General features: G+C 47.3%; 1 protein-coding gene and 1 pseudogene across 1 annotated transcript in view; one reads left to right on the forward strand and one right to left on the reverse strand.

Annotated features, from left to right (window-relative positions):
- TMEM8B (transmembrane protein 8B) overlaps nt 1–19,775 on the forward strand; it is a 26,984-nt gene extending 7,209 nt beyond the window's left edge. Inside the window, exons 5-14 of the mRNA XM_006863091.1 lie at nt 5,546–5,679; nt 5,990–6,258; nt 7,217–7,542; nt 11,326–11,419; nt 11,606–11,729; nt 11,813–11,955; nt 12,130–12,308; nt 18,741–18,887; nt 19,072–19,188; nt 19,440–19,775. Coding sequence (XP_006863153.1) covers nt 7,264–7,542; nt 11,326–11,419; nt 11,606–11,729; nt 11,813–11,955; nt 12,130–12,308; nt 18,741–18,887; nt 19,072–19,188; nt 19,440–19,775 — 1,419 coding nt within the window. The 5' untranslated portion in view covers nt 5,546–5,679; nt 5,990–6,258; nt 7,217–7,263. The remainder of the gene's footprint in view (nt 1–5,545; nt 5,680–5,989; nt 6,259–7,216; nt 7,543–11,325; nt 11,420–11,605; nt 11,730–11,812; nt 11,956–12,129; nt 12,309–18,740; nt 18,888–19,071; nt 19,189–19,439) is intronic.
- On the reverse strand, nt 14,581–14,968 carry LOC102838825 (annotated as a pseudogene).
- Nucleotides 19,776–22,035: the final 2,260 nt, after the last annotated feature.

Genomic DNA, 22,035 nt, shown 5'->3' on the forward strand with positions numbered 1-22,035 from the left:
GTCCTTGAGGGCAGAGACTGTAACTGTTAGACACACCTCACTTCCTGCTTTGGTCCAGTCTTCTCTGGTGTCAGTTGTTGTTGTTAAGTACCGTGGAGTCGGTTCTGACTCATAGAGACCCTGCACAGGGTTTCTGAGGCTGTAAGTCTTTACAGGAGCAGAAAGCCTCATCTTTCTCCTGCGGAACTGCTGGTAGTTTCAAACTGCTGAGTTTCAGGTTAGCAGCCCAACTCTTAACCACTATGCTTAGCTGAAACTTACACAGGACTAGAGATGGGTGTTGTGTGCTTGTTAGGGCATCTCAAGACCTCAGTGATGGGACTGCTGTTTTTTTTCTAAGAGTGATGTACAAAAGAACGTTTTACCAAGGTCTGGAAGCCCCCTGGATGAGAATATGTTGGGAACTCACCTGGAAGGGCTCTGGGTGCTAGGTAAGCCTTGATTCCCAACAGAACTAAGGGGTTTTCTCTAAGGAGTAATAGCCTCACAGTTCTATCGCTAAATCCCACAGAGCTTGTCCCTTATCCCAGTTCTGAGCTTTGATTATGTTAGTTGGAATTGACAGGGAAGATTCTTTGGAAGTCCTGTTCTGGGTGAGCAAAAAGAGGAACCTGGGGCGCAGTCCTAAGCCTGAGCCACTGGCTGAGAGAGGTCAGGGTTTCTTATGGCTGTCAGACTAAAACAATGGGGAACTGAGGTAACAGCTCAGAGAAAAGCTGACCAGAGCTAAAGGATGCTTCAGTGTACCAAGGGAGCTGGGCAGAGAGAAAGGAACCAGGCCAGATAGCCTATTTACATACATCAAGTTATAGCAAGTGGGGGCTGGGAGACTTCATTCTGCAAGCTGGAACCCTATTCAGTAGAGCTCCTCAGGAGTGCGTGTGATCTTAGGAGAAGACAGTTATACCCTCTCTTCTCGCTAAGTTATAAGTGGCAGCAGGTCTGTTGTAGAGGTTAACAGGGTCTTGTCTGTGGTCCCTCTAAGAATTTGGCTACCTTCTAGAATCTTTTCTGGTGTGGCACTATAGGATAAGCACTGGACCGCAAGATCAGTTTGAACTGCAAGCTCACTGTTAAAACCCACCAGTCACTCCTTGGAAACCATATACAGGGTTGCTATGAGTCACAGCCGACTTGATGGCACTTAACAACAACAAGGCTTCTAAAGTTCTCTAGATTCTGTTAATTTTTCAGACTAAAGCCTGTGAGTGAATTTTCTAGAGCTTTCTTCCAGGGCTCCATCATAGCATGCTTCCTCCTTGTAGCATGGTCCAACACAGGAAGTTATGTGGGATCGAGATCCTTGGGTCAAAACTAGCGTCCCAGAGATAAGAAAGCCGTGTTGTTTCTAGGGCTCTCCGCAGCTTTGTGAATGAGCTCAGGCTTCCCTTTAGCCCTTAGTCTTTGAGCACCTTCTCTGTGTCCGGCCTAAGGTTGAATTCTGGGGACACAGAGAGAAATAAGATAGATGTTAGTGAGAGGTAGGAGAGATGGCTAACTCAGGTTGGTAGTGTAGTGGAGGTGGTGTTAGACACTGTTGGGGAGTGAGGCCTACTATAGAGAAGGCAGGGAAAGGTTGTGCCAGTAGCATGGACCAATGTTATTCTCACCACCTTTCCTTGCTGTCTCAATAGCAGGCCCAAACTTAGAGATGAGAACTGAAGTGGTTCATTGTGGTCCAGGTGTTGGGGCAGGTGTGGGAGCTGCAGGGGTGAGCAGAGACCAGATCTATAGGGAGAGTAATAGGGACCCTTGAAAGGTTGTATAAAAGGGAAATAACTTAGCTGGTTCAGGCCCCTTTCCTGAGCTCTAGTCTGGTATTTAGGGTAGGCCTTTTGTCAGTGTTCCTAGTACCCAGTAGAGGGCCGGGCGCATAGTTTTTGTTGCCTTTTCACCACTTTCTTAAACTCATAGTGTTCTAAAAGGGTTTCATTTTACCCTCCTCTCTTTGTTCCCTTCTTTCTGTCAACCACTTCTGTCTTGCCCTCATGCCATCTCCTTGCCTTTCTTGTCTTGGATCATGTTTTCATCCTAGGGTGCCCAGCTGCCAGTTTGCCCCAAGGAGCTAGCTTTTTGGTTGTGGGTACTATCTGGCACCCAAGTGACTCATGAGAGGAAGGTTCTCCCAGATGTCTAGGGCACACGCTTTCCTCTTCCTTGATCTAAGATAGAAAAGAAAGCAAAAAACAGGTAAAATAATGAAAACAACTGTAAAAAAAATCAAAGAAGCAGATGACTGTAGAACAGGAAAGGATTCTGTTGAATCTACCATCCAAGACCAGTGATGGTTCAATAGTGCCACAGAAGTGATTAAAGTCTGCTAACAGTCTTCCTTCTCTCCCTCCTCTTTCTAAGTTATTTCATTTATATTTTGAATAGGTAATATATGCACCTGGTACAACATTCGAAAGGTACGAAAGGCATACAATGAAAAGTAAGTCTTTCTCTTCCCTTCTTCCCCTTCCAGTTCCCACTTCCCCTCCCCAGAGTTAACTAGCAAATAGCTATTAACTAGTTCCTGATATGTTACTGTTTTCTTCTTGAAACACTTTCTCCTCTTGGCTCTTGTGACTGCACAAGTGCCTGATTTTCCTCCTGCCTCCCCAGCCACTCCTCTTCTATCTCCTTTTCTGGCTTCACCTCTGCTGGCCCTCTGTGTGTTGGAGTACTCCCAGGTATTGGCTCTGGAATGATTCCTTTGTATTTCTGCATTGTCTTCCTAGGAGCCTCCAGTAAAAGTTTTAAATACCATCCATAAGTGAATGCCTTTCAAGTACATTCAATTGGTTCTAATTTCTCTGAATCTCAGACTTTGTTGTTGTTGTTAGGTGACTTTGGCATCTCCAGTTAGATGTCTAATAAGTATCTCAAACTTAGTGTGTTCAGATCAAAAGCCAAACCAAAGGTTAAAAACTCTTCAATTTCGCCCAGTTCAAGCCTCTTTTTTCTCTAGTGTGTTTCTCTTCTCACTCTCCTCAGTAAATGGCATTGCCATTCACCAGTTGCTCAAGCCCCAAATTGAGATGTCATCCTGGATTCTTCTTTTCCCCTCATTCTACTACACACAATACAGAAAGTCTTGTTGACTCTTCTTCCATTAAAACTCTTAGTACACCTTCCCTTAGCTTGCTCCAGAACCACTTCAGTAACCTCCTAAGTGATCTCCCTGCGTCCACTCTTGTTTCCTGTAGTCTGTCCAACACTTCCATGGTGACTGAAGCTGAGAAGTGGGTCAACGGCTGTGCTGGGGACTGGGGCTGCTCCCATGGAGAAGATTATCTTTGACCATCTTCAGGCTGTAAGCCCTATCCAGAGCCTTGTCCTGGTCATATCCCACTCAGGCCTCTTTAAAGGAACTCAGCCTACCCTTCCCAGGACGTTCTAGGGCTCCAGCTGCCTTCCACTCCAACAATCTGAAGGATTGTTCCCCAGCTCTACTTCTGTTTCTTGTCTCTTCTGGTTTCTCAGGCTTCCTTTGGCTTGATTCCTTTTATGATTTCTGATTCTGGCTTACCCTCTGCATGGGTTACTCAGTTTTGATTCTCTTATTTGGCTTCTGCTTTGTCAGCTATGAACCTTGTTTCTGGTGCCCATTCTCTGGTCCCATTCACAAGTGTGTAAAGGGCACCACACCGCTTCACCTTTCCTGGTCCTCACTGGCAGAACCTTCCCCTTAAGGGAGGGGTATTGGATGTGCATTTTATATACTTGAGGGAAGGAGTACCATCTTAACCAGAGAAGTCATGTACACCGATCTTTCTGTTAGTCTAACAGGTTAGTCTTTCTGTTAGTGTAAGCAAAAGGTTGAACAGTGTTTCTTGCCCCTAGACTGCTAGCAAGGAAATGGGTTACCTCTTGAGCATGACCCCCCCACGCTTAGGGCTCATTTGCTACAAGATAATTGGAGTGAGGATTCCTTCCTTAGGAGGTTGGGTTGATGAAAGGATTTGTGAGGCGATTTCTAGTCCTTTGTTTTAAGGTGCCATCAAGTTGGTACCGACCCATAGCGACCTTATGCACAGCAGAACGAAACACTGCCCGATCCTGGGCCAACCTCACTACTGTTGCCATGCTTGAGTCCATCGATGCTGCCACTTGGCCAATCCATCTCATTGGGGGTCTTAGGGTTTGACAATATAGATGGGGGTGGGGAGACACATCTGCTTTAGAGATCTGAGATGGAGATCTCAGCAAGTATGTGCTGTCGGGCGCTCTCTGGGGGCATCCTCTTCTTGACAACCATTCTTTGATTTTTTAGCACATGTCAGGTGGTATACTAGGTGGTGGGAAGGCAGTGATGGGAAGACACAGAAAGGGGAGGATGAGATCCTGGCATCTGTCAAACCTTCTTCTGGCCTGCTGGGGCTTTTGCTGGAAGCCAGGACCTTGGCTGACTTGTACCATGGCATGGGACTTACTAGAGTTATCAGGGCCTGGAACTTTTGTCCCAGACAGGGCTTGGAGTATGTACAGATTAGAATAAGCATCTAAGTCTTGGTTAGAATAATCGTATAAGTGAGGAAGTGAATGGTTTATTAGATCAGTATTAGACCATTTGTTCCGAAGATCAGGTAAAGCCAATTAGGAGCCCTTTCCTTTGATGAACTGTGAGGTCTGGAGGGCTCAGACAGCTGCAAATATTTAGGAAGAGGAGCCATAACAAAGAGTAGCTTTGCTCACTGAATATTGATGAGGCTGGGAGGCTCAGAGGGTGGTGTCCATTGAACAGAGAAGGGCCTATGATTTCACCAGAGGGAAGAGAAGCTGGAGGATGTGGTGGTTCTATTCTTAGAACAGAAGAGACCTGGGAACACATAGATCTGTGGACTCCCTGAGGGCAAAACTTTAGGAGAACATTGAAGACAGTAGGTTTTGACTTCATAAAGGTCAGAGCTTCCCCACCTGGATTAATTCACTTATTTATTCAGCAAGCATTCTTCAGTTAAGTCTGCACTTTCTGCGAGGCCCTGTGTGTAGGAGAGCAGAAATAAGACAAGATTCCAGTTCTCAAGTTGCATATACTCTAGAGGTTGCCTTGGGAGGCGTTAACTAGGGGTGTTAAAGCAGAGGCTGGATAAGCATTTGGAAGGGGGCAGGGTGTAGAGTAAAGGAAATGAAAGCTTTACATTGATGGTGGTAGAGGGAGGGGTTTGGACTGGAGCCCTTTAAGGAGTTTTCCAACCCAAAAGGAGAGCCAGTGATCTAAATTCCGGAGAGGGGTGGAGTGGTTGGCTCTGCCCAGGAATGCTCAGGAGGAGGGTTAGACTGGAGTAGGATCAGGTAGGACTAGAATGTCTGGAGGACTTGGGGGATTGAGTCAGAAAACCTCAGCCTTGCTGAGGATCCTGGCCGACTGAGGAGGGCAGAGGTGAAAGTTAGAAATGGCTGTTGAGGCAGCATGGACCCAGAGCGGAGAGATACTTTGGTTAGACTCCTGAGAACTGGAGACCAAGGGGCTCTCACCCTCCCCGCAGCAGATGGTTTGCTGTGGTTTAGTAGCATCCCTGCTGTCTCTCCCCTCCTGCCACCACTGCTTTCCTCTCAGGGTCTCCAGGATGAGTGTCAGTACCTTCTGCAGCCGCAGCTGATTGTCCGGCGTTTGCTGGATGTGGCTGTGCTGCTTCCCGGCCGTCTCTCAGAACAGACCCTCTGCCCCCACAATCGTTCAGCCCTGTTCAAGTAAGTCAAATACTCCCCCAAACCTAGCCCTTTTCCTCTTCCTTCTCCTTAACCTCAAATAGGGAGGTGGGTTCTCTCTTGACTTCTCAGCTCTCCTTCCCACCCATCGGTGCTACCAGAACCCCGGGGTGGGTGGGATTCCTGCCTTCCTCTCACAGCACAGATCTGGAGGAGCTCATAAGTAGCCCTCGTCTTCCTTCCGTCATCCATCCCTTCCATGGCCCCTGCTTCCTGATGTTCTCATTCTGGTGTCCCTTTCACAGCTCTGCTCCCTTCTGCTTTCTTACCCCCACCTCTTCCCTCTGCCCAGGGTCTTTGTGCCCAGCTTCACTTACAGGGTTTCAGCACAGCTGGTGTGTGTGGGGGGCCGGGGGGCATCCGCCTGCCCCCTGACCCTGCGCCTACGTCCCAAGGCCCCACCCCTGCACAACTCAAGCTCTGTGACTTGTGGAGGTGCCTCAGCATGTCAGCTGGAGCTGGCATTGCCCCCCTGGGGGCACTGGGTCTACGTGCGCGTGGAGACACCATCCCGGGGTCCTGGCAGGACCATTCGCTTCCAGCTGTGTGTGCGGTTACAAGGTCAGAACCCCTATATTTGTACCAGCCAGCCCAGTCTGTGCAGCTACCCATTGCTGGGAAGAAGCAGGCATGGGAGGCCAAATACACTGACTTTCTACCATGCCTCTACCTACAATCTCCTCAGCCCCTCCCAGCCTCCTCCACACTTCCTGAAGCTCTCCCACTTGAAGCTTTTAAGTCATTGGAAGACCTTCAGATCACTTTTTGTTCCTGACTTGGGACTAAGCACTGGACTACTAGTTATAAGGTCAGCAGTTTAAACCCACCAGCTGCTTCATAGGAGAAAGATGAGCCTTTATGCTCCTATAAAGATTTATAGTCTTAGAAACCCTGTACAGGGTCACTGTGAGTTGGAATTGATTTGATGGCAGTGAATTTTCGTTTTTAGTTTGTTTTTTTAAAGGAGCTCATAAGTAGCCCTGATGGTACAGTGGCTCTCTCCTTTAACCCGCTGGCCTTTCTGGGAGAGAAAAGCCTTGGCTATCTGTTCCCATAAAGATTACGGCCTAGGAGGCCCTCTGGGGCAGTTCTACTGGGTCATGTAGGGTCACTATGAGTCAGAATTGACTTGATGACATACAACAACAACAAGGGACCTCATCACTATCTTTGATGTAATTGCTTTCAGTTTTCTGGAAGGCAGAGATAGCCAGGACCTCGAGCTCCACTGCCCTTTGTGAAACGTGTGCAAGTGCTCGAGAGAGGGCTCACCACACTTAGTTTTTGTCTCCCTTGGGGGGACAGAGGACAGGAGACCTTCATTCCCTCCAACATGACATTCCAGTAGTTGTGGCCACTGGGAAGCCCCTGGGCCCCATCATGTGACCCTGGATGAACATACAAGGGACACACATGATCATAATTCTCATTCTTTCCCACCTTTGTTCAATCCTGTTTGATTCAACTCTGGTTTGGGGTGGGGTTGCAGGCTCCAGCTCTGGTTTCCTCTGCCCTACAGAATGTCCACAGCCCAGCCTATCCCGTGCCCTGGTCCCTGGAGCTGCTATGAATATGCCCCAGTCACTGGGCAACCAGCCATTGCCCCCAGAGCCTCCGTCCCTTGGGGCTACTGCGGAAGGGCCTGGGGCCACATCCCCACCTGAACACTGCTGGCCAGTGCGCCCAACGCTGCGCAATGAGCTGGATACCTTCTCGGTGCACTTCTACATCTTCTTCGGCCCCAGCGTAGCCCTTCCGCCAGAACGTCCAGCTGTGTTTGCCTTGAGGCTGCTGCCAGTGCTGGACAGCGGAGGCGTCCTCAGTTTGGAGCTCCAGCTCAATGCGGTATTCTTTGCCCAGAGGAGGGAGTTGTTCAAGGGGGAACTCCAAGGGGAAGGTGTCAGGGTGTGGTGGGGCCCTTAACTCCTCCAGGGAGTCTGCCTAGGTTGTTTGCACTTAACCTTAAAGTTAACACCAAGTCTCAGCCCAATTCTGATCAGAAAACATGCTCTGAGTATTAATTCTGCCAGAAATGGGCTGGGTCAATAGGGCAACTCAGGACTGGAGGGGCTTTGGCAGTTTTGTAGACTATCTTCCACTTTCTTTTGCGTATCTCCAGTGGTGGGGTGCTCACCATCTCTTGAGACCATGCCGTCCATGCCTGGGCAGCTCTGATTGCTAAAGGTTTTCCTGATACTCTATCAGATCTGCCTCCATGCATTTGTATTCTATGATCATTGCTTTGCCCCAGGAGCCATATCCAGTAGATCTATCCCTGTTCTGTTTTCACAGCTGTCCAGATGACCCTCAACCTCCCCAAAGCTGAACAGTTTCAGTGTCTTAGGCGTAGCTCAGGGATCCTGGATTTTAGCCCCCTCCCTATCCTTCATGGAATCCTGGTGTGGCGCTGTACGCGTCAAACTGTAAAGCCGTTTGAACTGCAAGGTCAGTGGTTCAAGCTCACCAGCTGCTCCTTGGAAACCCTATATAGGGTCGCCATGGGTCAGAATCGACTTGACGGCACAACTACCCTTCACTTTCTCCTGTGGTCCGACTTGTACTGGTCATTGGGTCTCTAAAGTAAGTGATTTAAGGTGGTTTGACTAGGGAGGCAGGCAGGCAGTGGATCTGGCATTTGTTCAGCCAGAGATCAAGTTATCTATTCTGACTGTTGCATCACACTGTGGGAGCATCTGGGCTTCTGGTGAACCAAGTCTCCTGGGGCTTTTTCCTTTATTTCCTTTTTGTTTTCTTCAAAATAGTTACCAAATTTACTCTTTTATTATAGAGTAATGTACAAACTTGGGAAAGTAGAGGAAAACATTCTCTTAACACAGCTGCTTAGCTTTTTGGAAAGAGCCCTTTGCCACACTAAGTGCTCTGTTATTCTAGTTGTAATAACAAGAGCACACACTGCTTGGTGGCCAGGCCTGGTTCATGTGAACTGCTACCAATTTCTGCCTTGTCTTTTTTGCAGTGAATTTTTGAAACTGCAAAGAAGTTTCAAAAAAACTGTAAGAGTTGGATGTAGGAATTAAGCCCACTCTTACAGCATTGCCTAATATTGGTTTGGCCCTTCCCCTTTTGGAATATTGATTCTCTTCTCTGCTTTGTGTAACTCACATACTTAAAAAAGCCAACCTTCTTCACTTCTTATTGTCTGAATTGAATAGGACTGGGCTAGGGGCAGAGCTCTGTTCTGCTCCTAGAATCTTCTTCAGTTGGACATTGATCCAGTAATTTAACAGTTCATCCCTTACCTAGGGATCCTTCTAACTCTTCTCTCTAGCTCTGAGGGCAGAGCCCACTTTTCCCATCAGCAGACCTGAGGTCTGTAGCTTGGTGTGACATTTTATGGGACATAGCTCAGAACTTTCTAGAGGTCCTGCTAGTCAGGACAAAGCTAGTTCTTCAGCCTGAATACATTCCTTATTTTCATACTCATATTCTTTCTGATTCTGTTCCAGCAAAGACTGCATTTTGTGTATGTTTACTGCCATGTGTTTGAGAGTTGTTTTTTTTTTAATTATTAAAAATGTATTTATTTATTTTGTTGTTGAGAATACACACGGCAAAACAGACACTAATCCGACAGTTTCCACACGTACAATTTAGCGACAGTAATTGCATTCTTGGAGTTGTGCGACCTTCTCACCTCCCTTCTGAGTTGTTTTCTCCATTAGCAAAGATTCATTGTCTCCCCCCACCCCCTTGGAGTTGCTGTTGTCAGTTTGATCCAATATAGATCGTTATTAACAGAAGATAATGCTTAAGGTAGACATTTTTTTTACTAGTTAAGGTAAACTGATGTTTGTTTGTAAGAAAATTTGGGGGGATATTTGTAGCTTCAGGCTTAAAGCATATCTCAGGGCATTAGTTTCAGGTGTTCATCCAACCTTCAGGGCCCCAGGAAGTCAATAGTGTATGAGAATTTGAAATTATGTTTTACATTTCCCTTCTTTTGATCTGGATTCTCCTATGGAATTCTGTGGATCAAAATGTTTGGTAGTGCTTGCTGGGCACCATCCAGTCCTTCTGGTCTTGTGGTAAAGGAGTCAGTTATTCGGGGAGACAATTCACCACACCTTCCATATTCTTCCTCTGTTGCTCCAGGTGACTCCAAACCAATTGTTGTGCCCTGGATGGCTGCCTGCAAGCTTTTAAGGCTCTAGATACTATGTAACAAACTAGGAGGCAGAACAGAAGCAGTGACCTAACGTTGTTAGGTCAATTCATTGGCATGTCCCATGAAACTATGACAGTAAATCTCCAAGCCAAGGAAGCAAATGTCATGAGGTTTTTGGTTATACATAGCAGACAGTGAGGTTTGATTTGACCTTGACACTATAGATCTAGATTCAGAGTCCAGTCCCACACCCATACTTATTCTTTCTCAGTGTCCTGAGAGTAGAGGCCTCTTCCTCATGCTGACCCTCTCCAGTTCTCCATTTACATTCTACCCATCTGCATGCTGTGATCCTTTTGACATTCCTCAGTCTGTTATATTTATTCTGAAAGATATATTGGTACATCTACTTTGATAGGTAGACTATGTTTCTCTCCAAATAATCTGATTTTTTCCCTTGAACATTTGGATCAGAGAACTGCATACCTAGATGACAATTTCCTCCTCCCTTTGGTCCCCTCCTAGAAAGACAGACTTCTACTGAATAATAACTGTTTTATTGCCCTGGGCTTCCATTGAGGGAATCTATATGCAACTTGTTTGAAGCACAGGCTGGCCATTGAGGACAGAAGACTGACCAGACACAGTCTTCACCTGCTACCCACCCCTTTGGGTGCAGTGCATCATCACCTGAGACACTGATGAAAAACTTTTCTCTTGCATGGATGCACAACTCTGGTGACACATCATGTTTCCTTCTCTGCCTGGGTCCTTGGAAAGTCAGCATCAAATGTATGGCCCACATCTAGGGACAGACTTTTTTTTTTTTTACCACACTGATCTTTTAATTTCCATCTTACATTGATTGTGTCTTGTTATATGTACTTAATAAGCTGCCTGAAATCCTTGCTGAATGAGGTAAGGTGAGTTTATGGTCTCCTGTTACCTTGATTTTTGTAGATGGCCCCTGTGACTATCCGGTTAAGTTTCATCCCAGCCGGGTTGTTACATTTAATTCCTTAGGCATTCTACCACCTATTAGGACCCAAGGATCATTGCACCTGCAGGCGTTGCTTTACACGCCTGCCTGCAGACCCAGGTGAAGCTGACTGCAAGCCTTACAGTTCTCATGGTTCACAACTGGTTTCCATATCCAGCCACTTCCCAGGTCCTCATGCCCAAGCCCACCCCTAAGCTAGTTAGTACCAGATAAGAGACTGTTCTCTGTGGCCTGGAAAGAGTTTAAACAATTCTGCCCAAAAAAGGATTCAGAACTGGGTTCTTACCTTCTCAGTATTTTTGAAAAATTACTGCTATAGAGGTCCTAATCTTTCTTCCAGTGTTCTGTCCTAAGACTGGAGGAGAGAGGCATCTGCAGGAATAGGGTGTCCACTGAGGACCTGAAGGGGCATCTGGGGAGGGGGTGACCAGAGTAGAGGTCTGGGGGTGGTGGTATCATGGACAGGAGGTAATGGCCTCATCTCCAAACCTGCTCTCCCCAGAGCTCCCTGCATCAGGAAAATGTTACAGTATTTGGATGCCTGACTCACGAGGTGCCCTTGAGCCTGGGGGATGCAGCAGTGACGTGTTCCAAAGGTAGGGGTGAGGAATGTGGGAAGGACACGGGGCTGGAAATCTTGGGTTGGGGGCGTGGGGGTGGTATGGAGGCCAGTAGCTAGGGTCTGGAGAAAAAGGGGTAGGTGGGTGAGGGTTCTTTGTGTCCCAACACCACACTGATCCCTTTTCCTCCTCCTCACTGACCCCTCCCTTTCATTCTCCCAGAGGCCCTGGCTGGCTTCCTCCTTTCTGTCAGTGCCACCTCCAGAGTGGCTAGGCTTCGAATCCCCTTCCCCCAGACGGGGACCTGGTTCCTGACCCTCCGCTCTCTGTGCGGGGTGGGACCTCGGTGAGTGGCAGTGGCTGGGTGGTGGGGAGGGGCCTGAAAAGGAGCGGACCTGGCCCCCAAGTAACTGCCAAGTATGTGCCCAGGTTCGTGCGGTGCCGGAATGCGACTGCAGAGGTGCGGCTACGCACCTTCCTGTCCCCTTGTGTGGATGACTGCGGGCCCTATGGGCAGTGCAAGCTGCTGCGTACACACAACTACCTGTATGCGGCCTGCGAGTGCAAGGCTGGTGAGCAGACTGTGGTGGGCTTCCTGGAAGGAGAGGGGACAGTGTCAGCCTGGATAGGTGTGAAGAGAACGGGAGGGCAGAGCCAGGGTGAAACCACCCTCAGGGGGCAGTAGTGTCTGCTGAAGCCCTGGCTGCCTTCTCCTGCCCTCTTCACTCTGCCCTCCCCACATTCAGGGTGGCGGGGCTGGGGCTGCACCGACAGTGCGGATGCACTCACCTATGGATTCCAGTTGCTGTCCACACTACTGCTTTGCCTCAGCAACCTCATGTTTTTGCCACCCGTGGTCCTGGCCATTCGGAGTCGATACGTGCTGGAAGCAGCTGTCTACGCTTTTACCATGTTCTTCTCCACGGTATGCACTGGCATCTGTCTCTTCACCATGTCCTTTTTCATGGTGGTAGATGAGGAGCTATACTTCCACCACATTCTATAGAGGCTGAGGATGTCTGTACCCTTATAGTATGAGGATATGTCTCCCTTTCACTGTGTCTTCTGCAGTAGTGCCTCCCAGCCTTTCCATATCCTGACATGCAGAGGATGTTTTCTATACTTTTTTTAAGGCAGACTGCTTGCAACTTAAGATAGCTTGCTTGGAAGCTCCAGCTGCCCCATATTCTCCCTGCTTGGCCACCCTGAGGGTGGAAGAGACAGTTACCTTAGCACACTGGCTGTGTATTGAAGGCCTGTGTCTACAGTATGGAATTATGTCTAGCCGTCACCAGTTCTTCTGTGTCTGGGGGCAAGTATGTCTCCATACTCTGCTTGGAGAGTCTTGACCTTTATCGGGGTCTTATATGATAGGAAGGCTAGCTATATGGTTCTCCATGGACCTGGCAGTTTCTACAGTCCTGATGTGCTGCTGTCAGATAAGTACTGGACTACTAACTGTTGGTTGCTATGAGTCGGAATCAACTCAATGGCACTTAACAATAACAACAACAACAGCAGCAGCATGTTCTTTCTTATGGTCTGAAGGGTGTCTTCCCTTTCACTCACCATGGCCTCCTGAATTCTCATGGGGAAATTTGGAAGACAAAGAGAAGGTTTATAACTGGGTAATTTATAGAATAGTCTAGATCTTATAATCCTAAGAACTGTTATGAACCCTGCGGAATCATGGGAAGTGGTGGTTGTTAGGTGCCATGGAGTCAGAAGCAACCTTATGTAGAAGAGAAGGAAAGAAACATGGCCCTGCACCATCTTCAAGGTTGTGTGATACAGAATTCCAGCTCCAAGGAGTGTATTTTGGTGAAGGGTACTATGCATTAACTCTTTCGTTGCCATTACAGAATTCCCACAATTCCTTCTCAGTGTTGTCCAACTCCTCCGTAATCAGGAAAATTCACATTATAGGGAAAGGTAAAGCAGCGAGTCTGCTAATGTGACTTTAACCCCAATTTAGACTTTTCCCCCATGAGATGCCACATTCAGGGATCTTTTCATTTCATCTTTAGGCTGTTGGTACTTGTGACATACATTGCCTGCTTTGAATACTGCAAACATCTTACTTCACAAACCCAGTATATGCCTTCCTGGTGTCCAGCATGATGGATCCGACTTATGTCCATATTATATGCATCCTGCATATCACCCCGGAGAAAGCAGAGCAGATGGCCTGAACCTGAGAGTCCGGAGCCCTTCCACAGATGAGGAAGGCCTTTCCGTGCTGTGTAGAGAACCCTTGTTGTTTTAACTGGCTGAGAAACATGTGCATCCTCAATTCTGCTTGGCTATCCTCTTCTAGGCCTGTTGCAACGATGTCTCATTCTATTTTTATATTAGACACTGTTTCTCTTTTGTATTCGCCAGATGCCCTTTATATGTACTGTTGCTCACCAAATCCTCTAGCAACAGATGGTCCACCAGCCCACTCCTGGCTACATGCAGAGCTAATAGGATCCCCAATTAGCAAGAGTACCTAAGGAGCTTGGCACATGTTGTGAAAGCATATTCATTCTCCTGGACTTTTGGCACAAGTGTCCTGGGTACTGACTACAGAGTGTTCACTTCTGATCACTCCTCCTCTTCGGGATACAATGACTTTCCCTCAGGAGGAACACTATAGGAACCGAAAGTGCCTGGCAGTACATAAAGTGCTCCCACTTTCTTAAACAAGGCAGTCAGCAAAAGAGTAAGACAAAGATTATGGCTCTGGGATCTTGCCTTAACTAACTCCTGCTTTTCTTCTGGGGATTTTTCTATAGGAGCCAAAATGGAGAGCTGCCAGTCATCTAGTTCTCCTGGGCAGGTCCCTTGTCTCCCCAGTCTCCTATTCTCTACTTTGTCTGGGCATGCTTCATTGCTCACCAGTCTCCATTTGGTCACATGTGGGCCACAGTGCTCAGATGTGCTAGGTGACGACCACTTCATTCCTTCTTAAGTCCTGCTCAGACTACACCTGAGAGTAGTCCCTCAGCCCCGAGCCAGGACATCGGAGCAGATAGTGGGCTTGTTCTTCAGGAGCTTACAGATGTAAAATGTGTATAAAAAGCAAAAAACAAAAGCAGGTCACAAATCCAGTACTTGAGGGTTTTTTTTTTAAAAAAAGAGATTTTATGGTTTATTAATCCTCTGGTGAAAAATCCACGCAATCATAATATTATGATTAAGTCACAGCAGACTTTTTATTCCTTCTTTTTGCCAGCACTAACATTGGCCTTGAAGTCCCCTTGCTTTCTTCATTCTGTGCTTGTGTTCCTTATTCTGTTTTTTTTTCTCATACAGGCCATGTCTTGCAAGTCTGTGTATGGGTTCATTTCTCTTTGCATAATCCAAGGAATCAGAATCATGCATGCCCAAGCCAGTAGTCTTGCCACCACCAAAATGGGTTCTGAATCCAAATGCAAAGATAACATCTGGTATCATTTTATACGTTTTGGCAAGTTTCCCCCTAATTTATGTCTTAGGTAATATTGCCTTCCCAGGGTGAAGGACATAAGTGACTATTTATTTCCTCTAAAGTAGTCAGTTGGTCATGAGCGTCCCAGTCCAGATAGTTACTGGGTCATTCATGATGGCAGCAGACATTCAGGCAGCCAGGAGGGAAAAAGGCACTTGCCTGAGTTTGTATAGCCAAACAGTTCAAGTAATAATAACAGTACACTAACATCCACGGAGTCCTGGTGTGTGGTGTTGTAGGATAAGCACTCTACTGCAAGGTCAGTTTGGACTGCAAGGTCGGTAGTGCAAATTCACCAGCTGCTCCTTGGAAACCCTGTACAGGGTTGCTGTGGATTGGAACGGACTCGATGGCACTTCCCAACAACATCTACTGTGGGAGTCCTGGTAGTGCTGTAGGAGGAGCCCTGCCACGAGACTGGCAGTTTAAATCCACCAACCACTCCTTGGGAGAAAGATGAGGCTTTCTGCTTCTGTAAAGATTTATAGCCGCAGAAAGCATATACAGGGTCTCTATGAGTCAGAGTTGACTGCATGGTAGGGTTCTGTTTTGTTTTTATTGTTTTTAAAAACATCTACTAAATTCTTTCTGTGAGTCAGACACAGTGCTAATTTAATCCTCACATTGCCATTGAGTCAAGTATGACTCATAGTGATTCTGATTCATCGTGTCCCTATGTTGTTGTTGTTGTTGTTAGGTGCCGTCGAGTTGGTACCAACCCATAGAGACCTTATGCACAGCAGAACGAAACACTGCCCCATCCTGGGATAGAACAGAGTAAAATTGCTCCATAGGATTTCCTAGACTGTAATCAGAAGCAGACTGTCACTTCTTTCTTTTACGAGTGACTGGTGGGTTCAAACCACTAACCTTTTAACCAGTGCCATCAGAGCTCCTTAGTTCTCACAATAGCACTATAATAACTGGTGTTCCTCGTGACCCTGTACAGGGTTTCGGAGACTGTAAATCTTACCAGGTTACCAGGGATCCTTATAATAACTGGGTGGTGCTGTAGGATAAGATTGGACTGCTAACTGCAAGGTCAGTGGTTCAAACCCATCAGCCACTCCAAACCCTATGTCACTGCGAGTTGGAACTAATTCCATGACACACAACAAAAACAACAACTTTTATTATCATCCTTTTTTTTTTTTTTACAGATGAGGGAAGGTTAAATACTTTGCCTAAAGCATAAGGTGAGTGGTAGAGCCAAGATTCTCACTTAGCCTTACCACACATTCCTCCATGGAATCACTGAACTACACTGTTCTGGGCAGTCACTGAGCTTTCACTGATCACTTTAAACCTGACTTCCGTTTCTCAGAAGTCCTGAATTTTATATAGAAATTTATAGCCCCCAGTTTAGTAGCTCTTTCAAAATAAAAAAAGTAAAAACAGCTAATCTGAAGATCAGGAAATATAACCAAATCTAAAATCATCAGGGAAAAGCATACCAAACATTGTACAGCACTAGCCCATGAAGTTCGAGTTCAAGTTCACGCACCCTTCACTGTGAGACACACCCAAAGCTGCCCTCCTGGGACTGTGCAGCTTTCCTTGCTGATTCCTGACAGCCTGGTTTGCAAGTCTCCCTTCTCATTACCTCTTCTGGTTTTCAAACCATCACAAGTAATTCTGAGTGACCCTTGGCAAAAAGTCACAACTGTTTCCAAGAGAAAGTGGAAGCAGAAAACAGAAAATAAGAGACCATCTGTAAATTCCATTATATCCTTAGTGCAAATATCCCAAGCTTTGTATGGATTACATACGTGTGCATTTTTAGTTTTACATTCTGTGGTGCCTTGGGTATCCCATCTTGAAACATTAGAGTAGTTACAGATTTTTGTATTTTTCTCTTACCCTGCTTCCATCACTAACAACCTCTTCTTCCTGATACGAGAGGAGTGAGCAAGCCAGTTATGTTTGTTCTTTGAAGCTAGTTTGGAGCTCTTTGTCCTCAGAGATCCTACCCAATACCCCTTCTTTTGATGGGCTCACAAAACACCATGAATGCTAGAAAAGTCCATGGATACCTGTTCCTATCATCTTTGCAACAAAGATATTCTTAAAGCCATATGTGCTTTTATTGTGAATTGAGTGAAGGTTTACAGGGCAGATCATCAGTTTTACATTCAACAAATCATTGCAATGACTACAATGCCCTCCATGCACCACCATCAGCTTACATTATTTACCTCTGGTAGCATAGTGGTTACGAATCGGGCTGCGAACCTTAAGGTCAGCGGTTCGAAACTACCAGCCGCTCCGCGGGAGAAAGATGAGGCTTTCTACTCCCGTAAGGATTTACACCCTCAGAAACCCTGTACAGTGTCGCTATGGGTCGGAACCGACTTGACGGCACTTAACAACAACAGCAACAATTTTTTTTAATGTACACATCCCACATTGAAAGTAAATATTCGTTTGAATATCCAAAGGGCACATTTTGTAAGCCAGCCTCCTGCTTGAAGGCACACTGCCTTTCTCAGTCCCTGGGCCTCTAGTCCTCTGCTGCTCTGTCTCTCTATGCCATCGCCTCTGCTGCCATCTCTGTTGTCACTGCTTTTCTGGTTAGGATCACTTGCTCCTCTCTCTCATGCTCTTCCCTCTTGATGGTCCTAGTGTCTTCTGTTCCTGAAATGACAGATTAACTGCTCCCCCTTTTAGTTACACCTTTTCTACATTTACAGTTGTGACAATTATTAGTCCTGATAGCGGTTACTCGCAATTGAATCATAAAATCCTGGCCCCCTCATCACCAGACCCAACTGGACAAGAGGATAACTATTCAGTAGGGTTTCTGTCTTACTGCCTTCGTTCTGACACTAAGCACCCTCATAAAAGTCAGTCACTTCATGCCAGTATAGCATCCAAGTTTTGACCATATGTGCTTTTAGTTTCTGGCCTTAAATGTCAATAAATAGAGAACACAGATTCTACATCGGAATTCAGAGAAAAGTGACAACAAATGCTCAAAGACAAAGGGAACTCAGGTCATCCCTGGGGAACTCTTTCCAAAAATGACTGAATGCAGGATGCCAGTGATCATGTGAGTGTTGTTCAGAGAGACTTGTTGTTGTTATGTGCCGTGGAGTCGGTTCCTACTCCTAGCGACCCTGTACAGGGTTTCCGAGGCTGTAAATCTTTATGGGAGCAGAAAGCCTCTTCTTTCTCCCACGGGACAGCTGGTAGTTTCGAACTGCTGACCTTGCAAGGGGTTGAAACCTTAGGGCAAGGGATCCTTTGGTCCATACTTAGGGTGGGCACTGTAGCTTGATCCAATTCTACTTGTGTTTCCTCTTTGCATCTCTTCAATAGTCTGCTCTTTACTATGTTTTTTTTTAACAAATAGGATAGGTGGACACTGGCCCTTTCCCATGGTATAAAGTGCTACTTAGGGATTTTTTCTTAACGTGTCACCCAACCCTTGTTAGCATTGGGGTGGGAGGGGACTGAGAGGGCAGTTAGTGAGAATCCTGAGGTGAAGTCAAATTCAGGATTATCAGGGGAAACTGGTGCATGCAGGGGAGGCATGAGGTCTGCTCAAAATACTGGCCCGAGAGCTCGGGCCAAGAAGGGGATTGTAATCGGGACCCATAGTGAGCATGAGGAGACAGTAAAGAGACTGGCCTCTGCGTCAGAGCTCGGGACTGAGGGCCAGAAAGTGGGTTAGAGCTGTCAGGTATTGAGCTGCTTATCAGGCGGAGCAGGTCTCCCTAGCACCTTATTTTCTGGGATGGGGATGTTGGGCATTCTCATTTTGGCTCAGGCAGTGACCTCTGAGCTCTGTTTGCTGACACCAGCGCAGTGCTAATGTGGCGTCTTTCTCTAGTTTCAGTAGACCTTTGCCCCCAGTTCTCTCACATCTGTCATTCTGTCCTCCAGTTCTACCATGCCTGTGACCAGCCAGGTATTGTGGTTTTCTGCATCATGGACTACGACGTGCTGCAGTTCTGTGATTTCCTGGGCTCTCTGATGTCTGTGTGGGTCACTGTCATTGCCATGGCTCGTTTACAGCCTGTGATTAAACAGGTCAGTGCAGAGTGCCCGGGACCTGGATGGGGGTGGGGAGTACAGGTCAACCATAACCAAAGACTCCTTGAAGTCCCCTCCAAACCTCTCCCTGGGGGCATTGCCAAGCCCCCTTCCATCCTGGCCCATGCCCCGGAGGGCTGTCTCCAGGTCTGGCTGAGTCCCTGGAAGCCTCTTGTCCTAGGTGCTGTATTTGCTGGGGGCTATGCTACTGTCCATGGCTCTGCAACTTGACCGGCATGGACTATGGAACCTGCTTGGACCCAGTCTCTTCGCCCTGGGGATCTTGGCCACAGCCTGGGTAAGAGTGAGGAAGAGATCTTGGCCACAACCTGTGTTCAGGGGGATCCCAACAGAACCTGCATTCAGGACATTTGGTGCCTAGTTCTCAATTTAAGGTGGGCTTGCTCCCTGTCATCAGTACTGAGCCCCTCTTGGCATCTACTCCAGTCCTGGAAAGTGCTGTTAGGTCACAAGTAGGGACCAGGGGAGAAGCCTGAGAATGATTGGTTCTGGCTTGGATAACAGGGCCCCGCTTCTCTGCTTCCCCAGACAGTACGCAGCGTCCGCCGCCGGCACTGCTACCCACCGACATGGCGCCGCTGGCTCTTCTACCTGTGTCCAGGAAGCCTTATTGCAGGCAGTGCCGTCCTACTCTACGCTTTTGTGGAAACCCAGGACAACTACTTCTACATTCACAGCATTTGGCATATGCTCATTGCTGGTAGTGTGGGCTTCTTGCTGCCCCCTCGTGCCAAGACTGACCACCGGGTCCCATCAGGAACCAGGGCCCGGGGCTGCGGTTACCAGTTGTGCATCAATGAGCAGGAGGAGCTGGGTCTTGTGGGCTCAGGAGGGGCCGCTGTCAGCAGCATCTGTGCTAGCTGAGAGGGGCTTTGGGCCTGGCCCTTTGGGAAAATGAACCCTTCCCAGGGGCAGAGAAGGCCTTCCTGGGGGACATGAGACAAGCTGTTTTCTTGAGGACATGGAGTCTTTCTTAAGGATGTGGAGTTCCTCCAAGGACCCAGAGTCTGTCCAGGGACATGGAGCACTTCCTGAGGGTCTGGAGTCATCCTGCATCCAAGGAGTCCCTCTCAAGGACTGGAGTCTGTGCAGGGACACAGAGCCCCTCAGAACCAGGGAGCCCTCCTAGGGATGTGGAAGCCTCCAGGGGACATGGGTGCCTTCCCTGGAAGACAAAGCGCTCTCAGGAACATGGCGTCATTCCTGAGGAAATGATGCCCATCTTGGGGTAACTCAGTCTCAGATCTTCCCAGTATCTTTTGGCCTCAGACTCCTTTCCCAGAGACAGCGTCTAGGCTGTACTGTGGAAGGGAGTGGGGAGTGCAGGCCAGATGGGCCTGGGACTGGCCTTGGGGGACTGGTATCCTTAGTTGATGGAGGTGGAATCTGGTGTGTCTCCAATGAAGTGTATGCTGGTTCTGTGCTGCCTTTTCGTCTGGGGCCAATGGTGTGTGAGGGGCTGGGGAGAAGGACCTGAGGAAGTCAATAGGAGTGATGGGAGCCCAGCCGAAATGAGCATCAGGAGCTACTGTCTGAGGCTTTGATCCCGCCATGCAGACACATTTCCCTTTGTATCTGGTCTCAGCATCCACCTCCACTACCCTTTAATGACTGCTGTGTCCAGACACTGGGCTAGCTTGAGGGGAAGCCAGGCTGCTGCCCCTGGCAGAAGGGAGTGTGAGTCTGTGTGTGTAGAGGGTTGCTGAAAAGACTTTCATCAGTGAGACAGACTTCCCTCATGGAACTGACAACCAATAGGGAAGGAAGTCTAGCTCTGTGGGGGAACGGATATGAATCTCAGGCCTTAAAGAACGATCACAAGAATGTAGCTTCTGTTTTGAGACCCCACTTTGTTTGAATGCCAGAAGCATAATCTCTTGTCAATTTTGGATTTCTTTTTTTTCCATAAGGGTCACAACGCAGTTCTGAGGGTCTTCCATCATGCCAGGATGCTGAGAGAGTGTTCTCTCTACTCCCAGAGTCTGTAGTGCATCCATCATGCCACCTGGTCCCTAGTCAGTGTCCCAGGCATGTCATCCCTGAGAAGTTTCTTGTTCCCATTGATGTAACGTGTTTCAGTCCTGAGTCTGTGTATCCCTTGTATGTCACACGGGAAGATGTTTGAGATTGTCTAAGGTCTTGGTTACCTAGAAACTCTTTGAAGCCATTTGTATTTGGGGATCATGGTGCCTCCCTGTGCTTTAGTTAACCAATTTAGAATGAGTTGCTCTGGCTTTAATTTGCAAATCTATGCAGAGGACTGCCATCTTCTCAGGACTTGGCCTGTGGAGGGAAGGCCTCTCCCTTTGGGGACTGACCTTGTGCCCATGCTCTCATTAGCTCTACCCCTCTCCCCTGCCCCGCCTCCTTTCTCTTCCTTCCCTGTAGCTCAGGGACTCTTGTTAATCTGGAGATGGGGGAAGCCTTACTTTTCAATGTTTTCTCCCAGATATTTTGTCTATGCCTAAAGTCTTTTGAGTTCCCTTCTAAGCCTAGGCTTTTGAAGCCCAAAAGCCAGGAAAAGAGTCCTTTGTTTTTTGACTTCTGTAATCACGTTTATTCTTGGAGGAACTGAGCAGGAATGATGGGGCCAACTGAATGGTGAGAAGGACCAAGAGGATGTGGGCTATGTGTCTGTTCCTGTATCTAAAACAAACAAACAAACTAATAAAACAAAGCAAAACTGTTCCTATATAAGAAATAGTCCATCACACTAAGATATACAAAGCCTGGTCACATGACACATGAGCCCAGCTAGCTGGGATTCAGGAAACAGTACAATACAGAGGGCATTGAGGAAGGAGGTGGAGATGGGACAGATCACACCCAGCTAGTGGGATTAGAAGGAACTTCCTGGGAATGGGAGTGGGGGGCTTGAGTGACAATAAAATGAGTGTACACAATGCCAGTGGTGAGGATTTTTGTTTTCTTTACATTGAGATGCAATCCATACCAAACACTGTGGTCTTTGATCTTCATCAGTAAATATTTTAAGTCCTCTTCACTTTCAGCAAGCAAGGTTGTATCATCTACGTATCGCAGGTTGTTAATGAGTCTTCTTCCAATCCTAATGCCACATTTTTTTTTCATATATTCTTCATATTCTTCTCGGATTATTTGGAAG

Source organism: Chrysochloris asiatica, unplaced genomic scaffold (genome assembly GCF_000296735.1).
Source record: "Chrysochloris asiatica unplaced genomic scaffold, ChrAsi1.0 scaffold00053, whole genome shotgun sequence".
Classification (NCBI taxonomy): domain Eukaryota; kingdom Metazoa; phylum Chordata; class Mammalia; order Afrosoricida; family Chrysochloridae; genus Chrysochloris; species Chrysochloris asiatica.